This window comes from Watersipora subatra, chromosome 9, assembly GCF_963576615.1.
Source record: "Watersipora subatra chromosome 9, tzWatSuba1.1, whole genome shotgun sequence".
Lineage (NCBI taxonomy): Eukaryota > Metazoa > Bryozoa > Gymnolaemata > Cheilostomatida > Watersiporidae > Watersipora > Watersipora subatra.
Genome location: NC_088716.1, coordinates 63165090 through 63187875, shown reverse-complemented (window position 1 = coordinate 63187875; position 22786 = coordinate 63165090). Strand labels below are relative to the sequence as shown.

Here is a 22786-nt window from a genome sequence, read left to right as displayed (position 1 = left end):
TGCTCTTTCTAATCCTTTTGTATATGACAGATATATATATATATATATATATATATATATATACAGTGAAACTCGGATAACTCAACCTTCAAGGGACCGAGCAAAAGTGTTCGAATTATCAGAGTGTTCAAGTTATCAGAGCACTGTCACAAGTCCATGTATTCACTTATTTATTAGTAGATACATGAACATATACAAACTATAATATAAATCAAAAGCACAAATGACTTGTTTCAAATTAAATGCTTCTAATGTAAAGTTTAAAACGTTTTTATCAAAAAGTATAGAGATTTTTCTATCACTTGAGATTGGTTTGTTGTTTGAGGTGATGTTATTGCCAGGACGTTTTTTAGATTGACATTGGCAAACTTGATCGTTGGTGAAATGCTCAAAGAAAAGACATCTTTTTCTTTTGAGCGTTTTACCCACGAACAATTTTGCCGATATTTCTTGAAGTTTATGCAAAGATTACCTTACTTTACCTGGGATTCGTTAAGAGCAACACTCCGAGGCAGTTCAATTAAAAGTTTTACGAGGTTTAACAGTACATTGTATATCACTCACGCTTTTTGAATGGATACTTATTGAATGTACACACGTATTCTGTGTTTAGGTCAAACGATGAATAGTTTTTTTAGCTAAGAAAACGTATACGTTTAATAAAAACAAATTTTAAGACGTTTTAAACATTCAACATTCCGACGTTGATTCAACACGGAATCAACTTCGGAAAAATATTCGTCACGGGCTAGCCGGGTCACGCACTCAAGGATTTTCGCCACGCACATACAAAACAACATGCGATTTTTGTTTTGTATGTGCGTGGCGAAAATCCTTGCACCCGTGGCCGGGCCAGTCCGCGCTATTCATCGTATAGCAGTATAAATCAAATTTCACTAAACCTTTAGAACAGTCGTTGACAAAAATATTTTGCCGATGGAGGTAATAACGACGCTTATGAATTACGAAAAGTTGAGGTTTACCTCTATGGCTTGGAATAAAGTGATTTTCTAAAGCGATAGCAACCGTTTCGGTAGCCGTTGGGCAAAAAACAGTTCGTTATAACAGTGTTGAATTCGAGTTATATAGAGCCATTTATCATTGCGTGGGAACGGACCAAGCAAATCCAGTCGAGTTAACCATGTGTTCGCTATATCCGAGGGCGAGTTATCCATGTTTCACTGAATATATATATTCTAGTAAGTATATATATATATATATATATATACTAGCTGTGCCACCCGGCGTTGCCCGTGTAATAGAAGAGTCTTTGGACAGAAAATTGATTTGTATTTAACATATAACAACATTTGCCATTCTAACTTTCAAAGTACATATCATGAGAGAAGTGTGTCGTGGAGTTGAAATAAATTAAGAGAAAAATAAAAACAACTGTAAAGGTTTCAAAACTTTGTCAAACAACTGTACCTTTCAAGCTAGTAGCCTGGCATATTGCCAATGGAAAACTCCACTAAGCTAGTTAAAGATGTGGTTGCGTCAAATTTGAGTTGATCTTAAAAGAAAGCATTTTTTCTCTATCAGTTGATATGTTGTTTGTTGTGTTAGGCGATCTCATTGCCAAGATATTTGAAGATTAAAATCGAAAAAATCTGGTCGCGGTAAAAACGCTCAGGCCAAAAAAAACATGCCCAGACTTGCCCAAAATGGTGTCACGCCTGATTTATCTGTCAATATATCTCGCATTCACATCGGCTATTTGCGATAAAGGTCTAGTCCTACGCGACTCTATTGGCATACATTTTATTTTGTATTTGCTCATGTTGGCTAGAATAAAATTTTAAACCCCGCTACAGATACATTATTATGAATGTTTTAAAGGCCTCAAATAACAAAAATTGAAAATTTGTTCTACTCACTTTCTCCAAATGCTGTGTAAACATTTGAGTACCGACTACCAATTCTACCGGTCTACAGTAATTCTGTCAAGTTAACTATGTAGAATAAGGTCTTTGTATCAGCACAGTTCCGTCGCTACCCACACTAACGATATACAGCCTCTCAAAAGCCCCGCCCACATAATGTCTGTCGCCTGTCCTTGGGGCGGGGCTGTATATCATTGCCCACACTGAAAACTAGTTTCTTACTACCGCAAGTAAAATAAGCAATGGCGTCTTTGAAAAGAATATAGATAGGGATAGAGTTTTAAGGATGAGAAGTCTGCTGCAAACTGGATTTGAACTCACATTCTCCAGTTCTGCGGACATCCATATACCGTATCCAATTCACTACAATATTCTGCAAATCATGTTTTGCATTATCTTCCACAATATAATTTTATTATATAATTTTTACAAGCAAAAAGATTGTCATCTCGGCATAAAGCTTTTATTAAAAATATTCATCAAGTCGTGGCCACTCACATAGTTTTAGCTGATACAATAAGACAAATTCGTCTACTGCAACAAACTTAAACAAAACATCATGGTTTATGCAGCACACATTCAAGTCTCTCTTTCCCCTTTATGGCAGTTTCCACGCGGACAAAGCGGCTTCGGCTGGTGGGACGACATAAACATCCTGTAATCAGTGAAACAAATGCAATAAATATATGTCATTCATAGATATGTCATTCTAAAGCGTATCTACTGAAAGCTTTCAAATTGGGAGTTTGATAGATTGCGAGTGTAATTTCAAAAACGAATAAATGTTTAACAAAGGCATAATACGCCAAGCCAATGATTCGAAGCTTTGGTTCTGGAAGTTAAAGATTTGCATTGATCAATCGATTTTCTTCACTTTATACAAATGAGAAGTGAACATCTAAAGTCAAATCATAAATCTAATTTACTAGATAAAACTGCCACAGAAAATTTGAAGCAAATGTACCTAGGTGAACCGATAAAAAAACATAAAACGGTGATTAGTGATAGCAAAAAGTTATAATTTTATTAATTAGTACATGTATTAATGAGTACTAAAATATTACCTTTAATATATTCATCAATCTAAGCTATTGTATTGCTAGATGCTAAAGATTAAAAAGAAGCCGCCAAGAACTCACTGTACATACGTATCTCGCGCGCGCAGGAAATTACATTTTAGCCTCAAACAGGTAAATATAATCTGAATGTAAACTCAACAGGAAACTCTATAAGAGACTCAAAGTAAAAGGTAAATTTACCTCCATTCTCCGATCTTCCTCCGTAGAACTTTAACTACCTGATGCCAAGAAAACATCGGAGTCGTCTTCGCAGTAACTTTACAGTAATTTTTACAATTCTGTTGTTCGCCAATAAAACGTGTCGATGGAGTAATTCATTAAAGTAACGATGTTAATTAATTTAGTAAATATCGATGTCCACGCGATTTAATAATAGAGTAAAATCCCTAAATTTCAGATCACAGACAACGCGTTTCATGAGTGATAACATTTATTACGGCCTATATAAAAATTTCGCGCTGATGATTGGCTAAGGAAGCGACCTCATATTTATCGCTCGTGGTTTCTTTTCAGATATATTGCTTGTGACGTCACGAAAGAAGCACCTGCTGGAACGTGAGCTTTTTAAAAGAGGGCTTCATTCAAACGCACATATCTCTGGACAGGGTTAGTCTACAAAGACAAAAATGGCATCAAATTGTAGCTGATGTTTTAGCCTTTTATGGGTCTTAATTTCATTAAATCGAATTTTTTGATGCAACCACATCTTTAATAAGGTTAGGCTTCCAATGACGGTAAGCCATGACTTACCATTCTGCATTGTTGTCCAGCTCAGCTGTTCTAATAATAGCTATAGCCGGAAAACCTACGGACGGATCCACAGGCGGACTTTGAGAAATATATATATAAGTATACAGGGCACCCTCGAGATACAATGTTAATCCGTTCCAAGGCTGGCATCGTATGGCGAAAAAATCGTATGTCTGGGTATAGAAACCATTGTAATTATACAATGAAAAAAAAGAAGGTAAAAATCGTCCAAAATTTTTATAAAATTGCTGTACATATTGAAAATTAGTAACAAAATAGTATGTTAACTTTAGTAACTATAGTTACCTACAGTAGCTACATTGTATTAAGTGCACCTAGTGATTATAATCTGCAATACTGTAAAATTGTAATCTGTGTACCAAATGCAGATCGTACGGTAACAAGTTTTTGCCTTCAATATGTTGAATTCACTTCAAATAAGTTTAGCTTGCCAAACTCACCCTTAAAACCAAGTTTTAGTATGTATTTTGAACTATTTTAATGAATCTCAACTTTTTATCACGAAATTTTATCCTTCATAAGTTTCTGTCTTCACTTTCATTATAAAAGTGAGCGTGTCTGGTTGAAACATTTTTCGATCAAAATTCAATGAGAAAGGCCAAGCGTTGCAGTTATCGAAAGCGGCTTCTCACACACCTGACCATTTAATGGCTACCGGAAAGAAAAATTAAATTTTATTTACAGGACGTACATACCTTTGGAGTAACGTGACTTTAGCTGGTATATTGTAGCGAACAAAGCAGAGAGGAGGAAAAAACGTATCAATGCTAATTATGTTGCTGTACACTTGAAGATTAATTTAATACGTAATAAAATGGAATTTTTAGCAAGCTACAGAAGGTTGTCTAGTCCTGTCCAATTTTTTTTCTGGTTTACAAGAAAAAAATGCTGGTACAATGCAGAAAACTGTTAGCTAGCTAAAGCTTGTAGAAGGATCCAGAGAAGGTGCTACAGTAGTTTTTCTTGTATGAAATGTGCACAAGAATCAATGTAACCATACGTACAAAGTTTATACGTATTTATCCCTTAGAGGAAAGGACTTTAACAAGTTTCAGAAAGTAATGTAAATGCGTCAACTATCTTGAGTAGCTAGTTATATGAGTTACATACATACGATGAATTGTATTCACGTAGGAGATAACAAGCCCACCTGCAAAGACATGGTTAAACAAGAAAATATAACATAAAATCAAAAGAAAACAAATAGAATGAATAAAATATGAAAAACATGCCACACAAGAGATAAATAATATATATTATACATGCATTGTTTTAATGTACCATTCCACATCAGTTAATTAAACACTTGAAATATTCCTGCGAATGTGGGGTTTTCTGTATCTTCTACATCCTCGCCTTTACTAAATGGTCGCTCCTTTTGAATGCTGATCGCGTGCATGACCTAGCTCATTCAAATCTTCAGTCGGAAGCTCTTGTGCTTGCTTTAATGGAGTTCTTGTTTTAATAATAATTGCAAAGGCTGATTGGTTGCGATCATATTCCTTGACAATATTAATAATATGGGTGCTTTCTTCTTATTTACGACATCCAACTTTGTTGACGTAGAAATCATTTTTCCTTCGTTTTGTAACGTTTGTATCGGTCTCAGATTCTATAGCTAACGAATTAAATGTAGATACTTGTAGTTATATACGTATGCTGACTTAAAAGTCTATAGTAAAAGATATAATAACGCTACAAATGAATATTTGCTCTCGCTTGTGTATTTTACACGAAATTTTCTACGCGGAATGCTGACATGAGAGAAGTCGATCATCGCGTCTCTTCTAAACGTTCTGAAAATGTTTTCGGCTAACTATATTTCTGTGTTTTTTTATTTCGACGTGCGTTATGAGCACACCGACCGCCAAATTTTAACTCGGGCAAAACCTTTCTCAAAATCGTATGGTGAAATAAAATTCATATAGCGAGGTGAAGATATCACAATGTTTGACTTCGTAAGATGAAAAAATCGTATATCAGGGTAATCGTATCTCGAGGGTGCACTGTATATATATTTCTCAAAGTATGTTTCGCAGACAGATTAGGCCAATATACATTGGCCCGATGTATGAATCGAGATTGTATTGAAAGCAAACATTTTGCTAGTACATTTATGCGAGAACAGTTCTGAAACCTGCCCTCACATGTATTGATGTCAATTAATCGCAGTGAATACATGTAAACACTTCTGTAGTAGTATCTAATCAAATACTTCTGTAGTTTAGTTGTATTCACTTGTGATGTACTTAATAGTACCTAGTTGTATACACTTGTGATGTACCTAACAGTACCTAGTTGTATACACTTGAGATGTATCAACTGTACCTAGTTGTATACACTTGAGATGTATCTAACTGTACCTAGTTGTATACACTTGTAATGTACCTAACTGTACCTAGTTGTATACACTTGTGATGTATCTAACAGTACCTAGTTGTATACACTTGTGATGTACCTAACAGTACCTAGTTGTAGACACTTGTGATGTACCTAACAGTACCTAGTTGTATACACTTGAGATGTACCTAACTGTACCTAGTTGTATACACTTGTGCTGTATCTAACAGCACCTAGTTGTATACACTTGTGATGTATCTAACTGTACCTAGTTGTATACACTTGTAATGTACCTAACAGTACCTAGTTGTATACACTTGTGATGTACCTAACTGTACCTAGTTGTATACACTTGTGATGTATCTAACAGTACCTAGTTGGATACACTTGTGATGTACCTAACAGTACCTAGTTGTAGACACTTGTGATGTACCTAACAGTACCTAGTTGTATACTCTTGTGATGTACCTAACTGTACCTAGTTGTAAACACTTGTGCTGTATCTAACAGCACCTAGTTGTATACACTTGTAATGTACCTAACAGTACCTAGTTGTATACACTTGTGATGTACCTAACTGTACCTAGTTGTATACACTTGTGCTGTATCTAACAGCACCTAGTTGTATACACTTGTGATGTACCTAACTGTACCTAGTTGTATACACTTGAGATGTACCTAACTGTATCTAGTTGTATACATTTGTGCTGTATCTAACTGTATCTAGTTATATACACATTTGATTTACTTAACTGTGTCTGATTGTACACACTTGTGATGTACCTAACTGTATACACATGTGATGTATCTAACAGTACCTAGCTGTATACACTTGCGATGTACCTAGTTGTATACACTTGTGATGTACCTAACTTGTGAAAGGTAAAAAGAGATATGATGGTGTATTTGTTAACCTGATTAAAAGAACATGATTTAATCTAAGTAGACAATTCTATTTACCTTCCAACTTATAAGATCTGTTATTCCTTACACTGTGACTTATTAACCTTTGTTTACCTTTTGCTTGAAGTTTTGATACAATCTCTCTCAAGTAATTATTGCTTTTGTTCTTTGACAATCGGGAGACAGTTTTTCTAAATCTGATTATTGTTAAGCTGTGCATTTTATAAATAAAGTTGGCCACATTTGTATATACAAAACTCCGGATGTTGAGTGTAAAGGAAGTTGACTGTAAAGAGGCCTCCAATCCGCGTGAACCGCAAGACCGAACAAACACATACCGTACCGCTAGCAGCCATAGTGATTGCTTGGGATAGTACCAAACATTTAAGACACCAAACAACAGCTCATAGAAGTTTATTTTAGCATCCTCGAAGCCATTTGACTCCATACTGGCATTGAAAGCTTTTTTTTAGGCCGATGTTGAAAAAATTGGGAAACTTGTGTGAGAATCAGCGATGTACACTAACTTCTTATCTGGAGATCAGTTTACACAAACAACTTTTTTCACTAATACAGTTCTGACCAAAATATTTATCATTGGAACAGATATGAGACGATTATTCAGCTGAAAGTCAGCGAGTGTGTCAGCTAGTAACTCGGTTTAGGCTCAAGTGACACCCGATTAACAAGCTCTACCACAAGCAAAGGAGAAAAGGAAATCTAGGCTTTCCTACAATAACAACAGAGCTGTCCACCGGTTGTTGGCACATTTCTTCTACAAATAACACAAACGCTTTTACCCTTCTTTGCCTTTTCCGCTTGAATGAGCATTGAAGTCACTAATCATCTCGCAGCCCTACGAGCAATTCATTACTTCTGCGTTCCTATACATCAGCCGTGTAGCCATGGTTTGATCATTAGTCACCAGCTCCTTCTTGTGAGGCCCTTTCTCTCTGAATGTTCCTAAGAATTACTGAAACTCCTCGAGTCGCTGAGAATCTCCTAGCATTGCTGATACTCGTTATATCCAACCTGATTATATATATACATATCACTATGGATTATATCACTATGGATTATATCACTATGGATTATATCACTGTTTTCATGGCATCGTTAATTCGCAAGTTTGAGTCATCCGCAAGTAAAGCGAGTTTTGTTACTCACAAATTCTTATCAAATGTTTCAAGCTTTAGAGAAATGTCGCGGAAGCTATTTCATTTTAAACATTTTTCACATTTCAGTCACTCTTTTCAATTTGAGCAGTTACAAATGTGTCGTGGTGACCTCTTGTGTAGAAATCCTTATCTCTCTTTTACAAAGCACCCGCGTTAATTCACTACACGAGAATGTCCAAGGGAGCACTTGTCATAAGATAAATCAATGTGTGCACAACTCCACATGTCCAAGGGAGCACTTGTCATAAGATAAATCAATGTGTGCACAACTCCACATCCGCATTGTTCGTGCCATGGAAACATATTGTACATCAACCACTTTGCAGACCTTCATGTGTATGTAAGCTATCAGCTTATACAGTGTTTCAATGCATTGCAAATTTTTAGCCCTGAGTATAGAAAGATACGCAGCATTTGCCACCCCTCCTAAACACAGAGTTTCAGCTAAGAATCGCGCCTGCTGCGGTAATCTTGTTATATGGATTATTGGAATTGGCTGCGGGCTCCCTCTTGCTAAGTTTGCCTATGAAGACAGCTACCACAACAATGACAATATGAAGATCATAGTAAGTGTAGACCTACTTCTCTAGTAAGAACAGAGGTTTCAAGTAGACATATCGGTTGAGCTAGTTATTTTCAAATGATTCCATTCGAGGCTGGAGCTATTGGTAGTACACATAAAAGTGTGGCAGCAAAAAGACCGAATTTCAAGTTGGTTCAGAGTTCAGATAAAGTTTCAGCGATGAAGAAATCCATATATAGTCTAATTTAGAACTAGTTGTAATGATAGAGCAATGAATCTATAGTCCAATTCAGGTAGAGTTGTAATGATAGAGTAATGGATTTATAGTCTAATTCAGGTAGAGTTGTAATTATAAAGTAATGAATCTATAGCCTAATTCAGGTAGAGTTGTAATGGTAAAGTAATGAATCTATAGTCCAATTCAGGTAAAGTTGTAATGATAGAGTAATGAATCCACTGTATAGCCCAATACAGGTAGAGTTGTAATGATAGAGTAATGAATCTATAGTCCAATTCAGGTAGAGTTGTAATTATAGAGCAATGAATTTATAGTCTAATTCAGGTAGAGTTGTAATGATAGAGTAATGAATTTATAGTCTAATTCAGGTAGAGTTGTAATGATAGAGTAATGAATCTATAGCCTAATTCAGGTTGAGTTGTAATGATAGAGTAATGAATCTACTGTATAGTCCAATACAGGTAGAGTTGTAATGATGGAGTAATGAATCTATAGTCCAATTCAGGTAGAGTTTTAATTATAGAGCAATGAATTTATAGTCTAATTCAGGTAGAGTTGTAATGATAGAGTAATGAATCTATAGCCTAATTCAGGTTGAGTTGTAATTATAGAGTATAAATCTATAGTCTAATTCAGGTAGAGTTGTAATGATAAAGTAATGAAGCAATCATCCAGTGCACATAAAATTATGCAGCAGCCATTCTTGCATTTGCCAGTGGATAAATTTATCACTTTAATAGAAGTCAGAAACTATCGGCTTCGGCGCCATACATGGCAATGTTTGCAATTAACCTGCAACGATATTATAGCCTGTGTCATGCTTTGCAATCTGTTGGAGCTTTCAATTTTGTATTTCATTCTAAATTTGAATACATATTTTTATTTTATAACTATATTCAACAATGTTGCATTAAAGCTCATTGCACTCTTTGATATGTTTGCTACAGTTTGCCGCCAATACTTGCTCTTTAAGTGCAATAGAAGAGGAGTTATGAGCGTCGATTCATTGTAAGCCGTGTTAAGATAACAGGAAAGATGCTATCAAATAATACGCTATAAATCTGCAAGTTTATAAGGTCTATAGTAATCTATCAAATGCTACAAATTTATATCCAAGAAAAAGTGACATAAACAAACCATATTTATAATACATGCAAAACTATGAACTATAAACTAATGGTATTGAAACAAACATATTTGCATCATTTGCTCGGCCAGAACTATATACATGTATATATATATATATATATGTATATATATATATATATATATATATATTATACACTGTAGTTCCGTTTGTTGTTTTACTTTGGAACGATTTCATTTTCTTCTGGCTGTTCAATACCTTCCACCATGTCTTCTGACTTTAACTTTCCCTTGGAACTGCTGAACTAGTCGATATCAGCGTCTAAACATTTTTTAGCAGAGCAAAACTTGTATGCATTTTGCACAAATAATAATAAACTTTTAGCCGTATGGGTGCTAAGCACAACTTTAAGCCTGAAAGTAGTCATTTATATACCATCGCAAATATAAACCATTTTTCACATACATCAAAGTATCAAGACCGCGTTAAACAAGGAACTACTAATAGCCTGATACAGTTATTAATTATTTCTTTGGTGCCGCTTTCAATTTTTAACAAAAAATGAGAATCTTTGGAGTCGAAAAATGGACTTCAGTACGACCAGACACAACGAAAGAATTAATTGTTATTGATGTATTTGAGTCATTATCAGTATGATTTTGTGGACATCTTTTTACTGATCACTTGCTACTATGGGTTCATTAAGATCAAGGAATAGCAAAGTGGCAGTCAAATGAAGGTGGCGTTCAATTGAAGGGTGGCACTATTTTTTAACCCTTCTCCTATAGTGGTGGTCTAATAGAGGTGGCGTTCAAATAAAGGTGGCTTTCAATTAGAGGTTTTATGGTAGTCAGAAAGCTCGGCAGGTTGTGAACATCTTCCAACATATAAAATATAATCTATGGCTGCCAGTGTTAAAGTATGAACTTTTAACTTGTCAACAAGTTGTCCGGCTGCCATGCATCTGCGCATATTTGTGTCAATTATAACATCTGTTGCTGTGAGACAGGCGTTGTTCAAATCGTTGTTCAAATCGAAGCCTGTGAACAGAGTCTGGGATGAGATCCCAAGGAGACCAGCAGCTACGTAGGAGACGTTCATCTTGTGTTTCCCTCCCAGAGCTACTAAAATGTCAGCTGTGTCTGTTGTAACAAGAATCAGCAGTGTGTCGATACAGCTGACAGAGAGCACACCCAGCTGATCGCTAGCACTCGCAGCTATCAGGCATTTTAACAGAGTAATATGGAGTGTAACTGCACTGTAACACTCTAAAGAATATCAATTTCCCATGTAACTGTTCTCTTGCTTTGCCTATGTTCAATAATTTAAAAGATTCAAAAGATTATACCTTAAACATGGAATTTGAGACAATGACACGAGACGTGAGACAATTTTTGCAAATCCAATTTAGCATTTGGGTTAATTGAAAACAAAAATGTTATTAAAATCTTAATTTCATTCTGTTATTTATTTCAGAAAATCTCAATTAGTCGCTGCAGTATTAAAATTGAGACTTTTTATTAAATTTTTAGTAAAACTGTTCATGTTGACAAGTGATGTTTTATATTGTCCATCTAGTTATTAGGTAGGCAGTACGGAATGCTTGTTCAATCATCTTTTAACAGCGATGCCGAGTTTTCAACCCTAAGGAGTGGGAGCCATTTCTACCAAAGATTCACACTGTCGTCTCAATAAGCTTCATTTTTGCGGTACCCATAATTCTCTGTATTATCTTCTACCTCTCCTTGAGCTGTGTCATGTGTGGGAAAAAACAGAAAGATAACAGATATACGGAGGAGGACAATGCTCCGCTGAAAAATGGAACTAGAAGTAGCCGCTCTGGCACCCTCACCAAGGATGGATCTCACACTAAGGTATGTCTTAAAGGTGCTATTTATAAAACCAGAAATAGTCCTAAAGTATGTGTCTTATCTATTCATCTCATCTATGATGTGAGTTCAGCCTGTAATCCTTTAAAAGAAGAGTATAGATAATAAAGTTACACACATTTTTATGTATAACATAACAACGAAACCAAGCGTGTTGTTCTTTACTAACACGTGTTGTACCCGACAGACAGGCCTACAGACAGACCTACAGACAACTGTAGGCTATCACACCGCAATTAGCCCAATTATAGTATTGTTTAGTTTGTTTAGTTATCTTGTCATTTGAGTCTTTCCTGTCTGCTATCCTGCATAATCATATTTTAGTTCTTTGGTTTACATCTTTCTCTATTTGTGGATAACGATATCTTGTGTTGGACTGAGAAAGTTATATCAGAAAGTACTTGTTACCTCGAAATTCGAATATAAGAAGTCTGGCTTCACCAACTACCTTTTTTATTACAAGTAAACTGGTAGGGCACTCATTGGGCAGTAGAGCTTCTAGTGGTAGGGCACCACTGGGCAGTAGAGCTACTAGTGGTAGGGCACCTACTGGGCAGTAGAGCTATTAGTGGTAGGGCATCACTGAGCAGTAGAGCTACTAGTGGTAGGGCACCACTGGGCAGTAGAGCTACTAGTGGTAGGGCACCACTGGGCAGTTGGGCTACTAGTAGTAGGGCACCTACAGGGCAGTAAAGCTACTAGTGGTAGGGCACCTACAGTACAGTAGAGCTATTAGTAGTAGGGCACCTACAGGGCAGTAGAGCTACTAGTGGTAGGGCACCTACAGGGCAGTAAAGCTACTAGTGGTAGGTCACCTACAATACAGTAGAGCTACTAGTAGTAGGGCACCTACAGGGCAGTAGAGCTACTAGTGGTAGGGCATCTACAGTTCAGTAGAGCTGCTGGTGGTAGGGCACCCACTGGGCAGTACAGTTATTAGTGGTAGGGTACTCACGGGGCAGTTCATATTGGCTAAGAGAAAGCTTGCCAAAACTTTTTTATTTGCCCGATGGTCAGCTGCTATAAGTTATGCCAGTAACAGTAACTCTGTATTGACTTCCATGAGTCTCTTTAGCTGATCTTGCATCAGTATTAAAGCTCAGGTTATACCAGAGACTGCAGGAGATCATAAAAGGTGGTGAGAGTCCGTAACCTTTTTGACGACGAAGGTCATGGTTTCCTGTGACTCGTGTATAGAAGTTTGTCATCGATCGGTTTTACACTTTGTTACGGCTATATTAGCCTATTGCCATTTACTTTTTTCACAGATTCACAAAAAATTGTTAGGTCCATTATGTGATTTTAATTTTTTTATGAGCAAGGAAAGTAAAATATATTTGGTAGCATATTCCAACATGAACTATATCATATAATTTTTGTTTAAAGTAATCTGAGACATACAAACATCACTATAGAATTTGAAGCAATCCATAACAACATATGATCATAATGTTAAATATATATTAACTGCGTCTTCCCAATGCTTACAGAAGTGTTACAATGAATACAAAGGTGCAAAATTGTCAGCGGAAAGATAACCCTTAACTGAACCAACTGGTTATATCCTGAACGGAGTCTTGCCCGCTGTACACTATTTTCCTGTTAATACTAGCAAGAAACAATACTAGCCTGTCATTGGCTTGTTCAGTAGCGGACAGGAGGATTCCCCTTATACTTCCATAGGTTCTTATTGCACTTCTTTCTGTTTGAGTAAAATCTCAATTTGTTTAGCGCAAATCAATTAAAGTAACATTTTGTCATTATATACATGTATTCCAATATCATAAAACCTTGTTCAATCATAGTTGACCTGGTTTGTAAGATTTTAAGCAATCCTTGAAGAACCCTTGATAAAGTTGTGAAACATAATTGGATGTCAGCAAGCGAAATATTACAATCCTTCACTATTTTACAGTAGATTCAAATGCTGTGTTCAAGTATTGCTCTATGGATACCCTATGACCATATTTAGGCTCAGGCGTTCAAGTATTGCTCTATGGATACCCTATGACCATATTTAGGCTCAGGTGTTCAAGTATTGCTCTATGGATACCCTATGACCATGTTTAGGCTCAGGTGTTCAAGTATTGCTCTATGGATACCCTATGACCATATTTAGGCTCAGGTGTTCAAGTATTGCTCTATGGATACCCTATGACCATGTTTAGGCTCAGGTGTTCAAGTATTGCTCTATGGATACCCTATGACCATGTTTAGGCTCAGGTGTTCAAGTATTGCTCTATGGATACCCTATGACCATATTTAGGCTCAGGTGTTCAAGTATTGCTCTATGGATACCTTATGACCATGTTTAGGCTCAGGTGTTCAAGTATTGCTCTATGGATACCCTATGACCATATTTAGGCTCAGGTGTTCAAGTATTGCTCTATGGATACCCTATGACCATATTTAGGCTCAGGCCCAAATAGGCTGATATACTTGCGCTGTGTCTCCTTTACTGACCAAGCGATCCTATAGGCCAGTCAGCTCGGCAGCAGCCAGGCAGCCAGTAGTGTGAGGTTATTGACATCAGATTAAAGCTATTTTCGCTATAATTTGCTATCAAAGATAATAGAGGTCTACCCGAGCAGCTGATAAGTTGGAAGTGGTTACAGCGTTGACAAATACTAATTAGATTTACTCCACTTGATTGTTGCTGTTTATGGATGCACATGATGGACATGTTTCATGGTATGTACATGTCTCATGGTATGTACATGTTTCATGGTATGTACATGTCTCATGGTATGTCTATGTCTCATGGTATGTACATGTCTCATGGTATGTACATGTCTCATGGTATGTACGTGTTTCATGGTATGTACGTGTTTCATGGTATGTACATGTCTCACGGTATGTACATGTTTCATGGTATGTACATGTCTCATGGTATGTACATGTCTCATGGTATGTACATGTCTCATGGTATGTACGTGTTTCATGGTATGTACATGTCTCACGGTATGTACATGTTTCATGGTACAATAAAGTATGGGCTAAAAGTCAGCATAAAGTGCTCGATACTAAAGTAGAGCTTACTATAAATTTGGTAAGAAATTTATTAAAATTTGACTAAGCAAAAAATTACTAAAAATTTCGTATTACACAAAATGTGTGTAACACTCATCAGATAAAATGCTTAGTGAGGACTATACACAAGATGTTTCATGGTATGTACATGTCTCATGGTATGTACGTGTCTTATGGTATGTATATGTCTCATGGTATGTACGTGTCTCATGGTATGTACGTGTCTCATGGTATGTATGTGTCTTATGGTATGTACGTGTCTCATGGTATGTATATGTCTCATGGTATGTACACGCATGCCTCGTGGCATATCTTTTTCAAATTACCATATAAAAATATGTGTACACGTACATAACTACGTATGTGCAATATGTAATACCCTAGCCACTGCGCTATAATCTTGTCGTGGTCAGTCACAGGCTGATAGAGCCATATATGTGTATATCAAGGTGGAGGCTGGCACCACTTCTTTTTTGACTCCATCTTTTGTTTCATTTGATTAGATTAAAGCTTGTGATTAGCCGAGCACGTGCCGCGCCACAATTCTCGTCGTTACATTTTTTGCCAGTTTCCTAAGTTTACAAACATAATGCCGTCTTTATGTCTATGTATTCTGTGCAGTGACTACGTAATGGCTAACACAAAAAATAAATTGTGTAAAATATGTCGACTCTTTTACAAGATTCCTAAAGAGAATGCGGGCGTTCCACACGGCGTTCCACACCCTCTCCTTCTCTTACATTAGTCTAGTTTTCTTTTAATAATGTTTGTAGTCAGCATAAACATTGTAAAGTTGAACTATTGACCTCCGCATGCATTGTATATTTAAATCTAATGGCAGTCTGAAGAGAGCTCTAGTATTTAGCGATCGGTGTCGCCTGAGCGAATTCCTGGCTCGTACAACACTTATCGCAGACATTGTCTTTCCTGTGTCTATACTAGCTTCACAGCTGTATCATTTCTTGACCTCCAAGGTGCAATTACTCACGGCTTGTCATCTTAAAATTCCATAAGGGAACTTCCCTGAACATCACCTTCATTCCTTACAAAATTACACTGAGTGTTCAAATGCTAAAGATGCCTGAATAACATCCAATAAGTTATCAATTTGGTTTTTAATCAGACTCTTTAAAATATAAAGTTATCAAAATATCAAGTAATATATTATTCAATAATAATAATAGTATATGAAAATAGGAATATATGAAGGAACTGCCACAATAAAAAAAGAAAAGTAAGATAAATACATACAAATATATATAAAGTGCGTACCTCAACTGGTGTTCAGCATCTTATTGTATAGTTGAATAAGCCTTTTAAAATCTTTTGTTACTAAAATAGGAAAGTAGGCAGAAACCAAATGTTTCAAAGACCACGAGACAGTCTAGGATATATATATATAAATACATAGATATGTATATATATAAATAAATATATATATACATAAATATATATCTATAAATATAAAACAAGTTATAGAGCGACTAAAATTTATTGCACTACAATATTGTTTCGTATGGTTTTCAGTAAAATGAGAAGCATATTATATATAATGTGCTTCTCATTTCACTGTAATATATAAACACCATATAAAACAATATTGTAGTGCAATAAATTTTAGTCGCTCTATAACTTGTTTTAATTTTGCCCCTTTTCAAGGGGAATACTTTATACATGAAGTCACCACAATCAGACTAACTTTATTTATAAATATATATGTAGGCCTATTTATATATATGTATATATATATTTGTAACTTATATTGCAGTTACTGCCACTAACTCTGTTGATCAAGATATATATATATATATATATTATATATATTTATATATAATATATATATTATACATATAAATATATATAATATGTATATATATATATAAAATCAACAGAGTTCGTCGCAGTAGCTGTTTTTGAATCTCTACTTTAAGGCAATACTTAATCTACCTAGTACTGTAGTTAGAGTAACTCGTGGAGTCAAACAGAATATTTGTTCTTTATTAACTCTTCACAATATGCTTCGTGTATTCCACTCAATCCAAGGTTCAATTTTCACTTCTTTATGTTTACAAGCAGAACAAATTCACTTCATGTTCCGACTTTCAAAAATAAATGAAAAATATTTTATTGTGTTCTATTATATAATATTGCATTTTATTATAGCATATTCTGTAATTTTATACTATGTTATTATATGTTATATTATAGCATATTCGGTAATTTTATAATATGTTATTATATGTTATATTATAGCATATTCTGTAATTTTATACTATGTTATTATATGTTATATTATAGCATATTCTGTAATTTTATACTATGTTATTATATGTTATATTATAGCATATTCTGTAATTTTATACTATGTTATTACATGTTATATTATAGCATGTTTATATTATTATTCATTTAATAGGTATTGCTTTTCTGAAAACCCAAGCAGCAAAATGCACAAACAATTTCAACAAATGTACAACATGTCTGATACTCGTGTATTTTGTAAAAATCAAATTTGGGGCACTTTCTGTAATAAAGGAATATTGAGCCCGGATTCTATTAAAATTTCTGTCACCATAAACACTTATTGCTCCTGTTTATAAATTTGTAGACAAACACCATACGTACGTTAGATAGCCGGACAGGTACAGTCACCCTTAAGAGGGCTGTGCGTAAAAGAAGAACTATGGCCAAGGTAGCTTTCTGTTTGATGCTGCAATTCACCATCTTCTGGGCACCGCAGTGGGCGTACTTCTTACACTGGTATTTCTACGAGGTGTTTGAAGAGTTCTGGCACTTGATAAACTTGATCGGTCTCGTCTGCATCTATTTCAACGCAGCTCTAACTCCCTTCACGGTTGTAGTGGCTAACGGCGCCTTTCGCCAGCACTTAGGAAAGGTAAGCCTGCTCACTAGAATGCTTGTATCGGAGACACCATCTCTGAAAGAGGGTATCAGACATCTATCTAGAGTCTATCGGGTAGCTTTTTATGCGGAACAAACAGTTCCATAGTGTACTACCACCTAAGGTACTGTAGAGTGTTACTAGGGCAAGTGTTCCGATCTCACGCTGGAAAACATTCACGAGCCTGTTTTATTTGAGTCCCAACTAGCTCGGTTCCTTGTAACAAGTGCCAATTAAGTAGCTCCAAACATCAAAGTCACATTTGCTGTAAAAACAATAAAACATTTAATTATCCTTATTGTTATTTTATTATTCTTAATGAATGAAGTTAGGTGTGTTCGTCAGCTATTTTTTATTAAAACAGCAAAATAAATTTTCAAGAGAACTTCATTTTTTTTGCAATCAAGTTACTTTGTAATGCATTCTAAAAAGCTAATAAAAGTATCTTTGAATATTGCTGAAGTACTTATATAAAATTCCTCTCATCAAAGATCACTCTTCCTTGTGTCAGCATAAGTCAGAAGCTGCAGTGCTTTGAATTTTCAATATAGGATAATGATTATTTTTGTGAACAGAAATGTGCCAGAAATGCTATATTTCATTCAAATACGCTGTAGCAGTCAAATTAAAACAAGTTTTAATCCGAAATGCATACTTTGAAAGAATACATTGTTTGAAAGTTATTTTTGGTATAAAAGTGTTTTATCTTAATGTATCTAGTTAAAGTTGGCCTTGAAGAACTGAGATACATATTCATAAAATACCAACTTGTGTTGACAATAATAGACATCATACATAAGTTCAAGAAATGCTTTTTAGTAGGGCAGACAACTCCTTTATCTCCATTATATATGTTTATCCTCAAGTATAATTCCTGGAGACACGTATACCTCAGCATGGTGTTCATTTCAGCAATCAAATGACTCAGTATTTGTGTCTGCCACCCAAATTGAGAACTTGCAGTCAGCAACAAAAACTTTAAAATTTAATTCAAAGTTTTTTCTCATTGATTGTTAATGAATCAACAGTTTGAGTACGCTGAGAACCCCCACCTTTTAGTTACTAGTCTCTGAGTGCAGGTAGGCCATCCTTTATAGACCTCATTAGACTTAACACATTAGGGAGTCTTTGCCTCTGCACTCTGGCAAGCCTAATGACTCAACATACAAATTACTAGCAGCTTACAATCTTATTCAATTATTCCTCGTCTCAGGCGACTGCATTCCTGGGATTCATACCACATGCTCACTAATTCACTCCAGTTTGTTTAGCAAACTTGTTCATGTTGCTGATGGTTTCAAAATCTTTTCACTAATGCAGAATAGTTGATGGGAAGAATCAATTTGGGTAACTTTGTCATAAGCGCTAAATGCGTTAGTTTATTTTGTCATAATAGACACCTGCGTCACACACATGAACATCCTACTTATTTTCACAGTATTCATTTATATTGTTTCTTTCCATTCAACGCCTCTATCTGTATTAACTCTATTGTCTATCCTCGCCTTATGATTCCTTCAACGTACTAACTTTCCAGCATGCAATGAACAAATTAAGCAAAGATTTGACTCCACAGCCAGAGTAAGTTCCAACATGACATTAAGTTTCTTGAAAAAGTGAAAGGGATCTGATGATAAGAAAGTCTAAAGTGAAAATTCCGATGCAGAAGGTTACATTTAAAAATAAGCAATCAAGAACACAACATATGAAAAATATAAAAATCAAGTTAATTTATAGACTACATAGTACAAGTTGGCATAAATTATTCTTCATGCCTCTATTACCACCTCTATCTACAGTATGTACTGTCTGACTTCTCTATCAACACCTCTCTCTACAGTATGTATTGTCTGACTCCTGTATTACCACCTTTTTCTACAGTATGTATTGTCTGACTCCTGTATCACCACCTCTACATACAGAATGTATTGTCTGACTCCTCTATCACCACCTCTCTCTGCAGTATGTATTGTCTGACTTCTGTATTATCACCTCTCTCTACAGTATGTATTGCCTGACTCCTGTATCACCACCTCTCTCTACAGTATGTATTGTCTGACTCCTGTATCACCACCTCTACATACAGAATGTATTGTCTGACTCCTCTATCACCACCTCTCTCTGCAGTATGTATTGTCTGACTTCTGTATTATCACCTCTCTCTACAGTATGTATTGCCTGACTCCTGTATCACCACCTCTCTCTACAGTATGTATTGTCTGACTCCTGTATCACCACCTCTCTCTACAGTATGTATTGTCTGACTCCTCTATCACCACCTCTCTCTACAGTATGTATTGTATGACTCCTGTATCACCATCTCTATCTACAGTATGTATTGTCTGACTCCTGTATCACCACCTCTCTCTACAGTATGTACTGTCTGACTCCTGTATCACCACCTCTCTCTACAGTATGTATTGTCTGAATCCTGTATCACCATCTCTCTCTACAGTATGTATTGTCTGACTCCTGTATCACCATCTCTCTCTACAGTATGTATTGTCTGACTTCTGTATTACCACCTCTCTCTACAGTATGTATTGTCTGACTCCTGTATCACCATCTCCCTCTACAGTATGTATTGTCTGACTCCTGTATCACCATCTCTCCCTACAGTATGTATTGTCTGTCTCCTGTACCACCGCCTCTACATACAGTATGTATTGTCTGACTCCTGTATCACCGCCTCTACATACAGTATGTATTATCTGACTCCTCTACCAATGTCAAACCTTCTTTTGTCAGTCTTGAAGTTAAAATAAAACTATCCATTTATTGATTACATCTTTATTATCTGCTGTTTTGTATCTTTTTTCATCACAGAATTATCATTGTCTGTTGAGGTGTGGAAACTAAAAAGGTTACTCTGAAATTTTGTGACAGTATTTGATCCAACGTATGACAGTTTTAACATCGGAAGGATATTTCTAAATGAAGTAGATTTGTGTGTTTAAGTTTTATATATATTGCGTATAATAGCTACCTTCACTGCATTTATCTCTGTTACGCTTTTTCGCTTTTCGCTATTTACGCTTTTTCTATTACATGCTACATAGCAGCTTTTATAACTAGTATTTTTAACTCTTTATAGATTAGACGTGAACAAAATCGAATCAATAAGACTGCACATGAATGAATAACCTCAAAGGGAAAGCAATTACAAATAATAAATGTGTAATCTGATCATTGCATGAGTTCAGCGTAGCATTTGCTGTAATCTAATTTTCCTCTTCTCATTCTTATTTTAGTATCTTTGCTGCTGCTTCAGCTGTCTGCAGTGCTGTCTCTGCTTAGAAAAGTCAAAAACTTCAAAGACAGATGTTCGCTCAGTTTCAGACATTTCAACGAAGAAGTCAGCTAAATCAAGGTATCAATTGATAGATCTATGCGAGTGCAATGCGAGTGCAATATTGCTATAGCTATCTCAGTTCCCAATAAATATCATGTTAAACAAGGTACCTTAACTATCTCAGCTCCCAGTAAATATCATGTTAAACAAGGTACCTTAACTATCTCAGCTCCCAGTAAATATCATGTTAAACAAGGACCTCAACTATCTCAGCTCCCAGTAAAGATCATGTTATACAAGGTACCTCAACTATCTCCTCAGTTTCTGGAATTCACACCCCATTTTTTGTTTATGCCAGCTGCTGCCTCTGCTGTCGATGCTGCCACTCAGAACAAGAGAGTGAAGAGGATTTTGAAGATTCTCTCAGTCAATCTGGAACTAGCCGTATTGCTCCTGGCACTCCTGTGTTCTTACATCAAGAGAACTCTAATGTTTATCAAGAGGTCAGTGGTATTTAGGTCTTTCTAGGTGAATACAGACAGAAACTATGGATAGAAAAGACTAATTGATTTCATAATGAGATGACTTGAGCTTTCAACTATGTTTTTCTTTTATTTTTCATCGAATCCAAAAACAGCGTTTATAAAGAATTCTCTTCATTGTTTATACAAATATCCTTTGAACTACTTTACCTCTCTGCCAGTTTATGCAGGTGTTTCTTGATTGCTTCAACCTCAAATTTTTCTATAAGAATCTGTAAAGAACGCAGTGACTGATTTTTAGAATATACTGGAAAAGTTAAACACATACTTTGGACTTTTTGGGATGATCGATTATTCAAAACAAGTGGCGTTCTCCTTCTAGATAGGCATTGAGGTAACGAACTAGAGTTGTCATATGGCTTAGTCAACCAGAAGAGAAAATGGAACGGAGTGATTTATCTTTTCAAGTTAGCACCTAGCCCACCCGTTGCACCCTTAGCTAAGTTCGCTGCGACTGCAATTTCACGTCTGATCTTCCAACGAAAGAGTCTAGATTGTACCCTTTCTCGTCGCAGCTCCCTAACCATGCCAATTACTATGACTCCTTCACAATACCCAAGGAGCCTGAGTACAGGATGCCACAGGGCCCTTCCTCAGAGAGATATAGCCATACTTATGCACCTAGTGACCCGAACAGGTCTAACTATGCCATAAGTCCTAACCAGGAAGTACCGTACCATCCATCAAGCTACCATGGAGATGAACCCATGTTTTCCCAGAGGGAAGCCACTCGAGGATACAGTCCTTACGGGTGAGGCAAAGCTTTGCTTTTTCTGGTATCTTCTCATTCATAGCTCTCATAAGTAATATTGGCTCCCTATCTGACATACACATTAAATTGTACTGTTCAAGTTTGAGAGCAGGAAATAAACATGCAATATATATATATATGTTGTGTAGTTATACACAACATATATGTTTGATATAACTCTGACCAATATAATTGTTTGTATAATATAATAATATTTGGTTATTATATATTTGTATGATGATTATATAATCATATACTATTATGATATAATTATAGATTTTTCATATAAATAATCAAATAGTTATGTACAACATATATGTTGTATATAACTATTTTATGTTATATAGTTAGATTAGTGTTTTACTTGGGTGTGACTGA

At 35.7% G+C, this 22786-nt stretch overlaps 1 protein-coding gene across 1 annotated transcript in view; it reads left to right on the top strand.

Annotated features, from left to right (window-relative positions):
* The window catches only part of LOC137404112 (gastrin-releasing peptide receptor-like), a 34554-nt gene that overhangs the window by 9922 nt on the left and 1846 nt on the right, over window positions 1–22786 (top strand). The window contains exons 3-8 of the mRNA XM_068090266.1: window positions 8542–8720; window positions 11628–11876; window positions 17530–17817; window positions 21075–21193; window positions 21474–21618; window positions 22173–22408. Coding sequence (XP_067946367.1) covers window positions 8542–8720; window positions 11628–11876; window positions 17530–17817; window positions 21075–21193; window positions 21474–21618; window positions 22173–22408 — 1216 coding nt within the window. The remainder of the gene's footprint in view (window positions 1–8541; window positions 8721–11627; window positions 11877–17529; window positions 17818–21074; window positions 21194–21473; window positions 21619–22172; window positions 22409–22786) is intronic.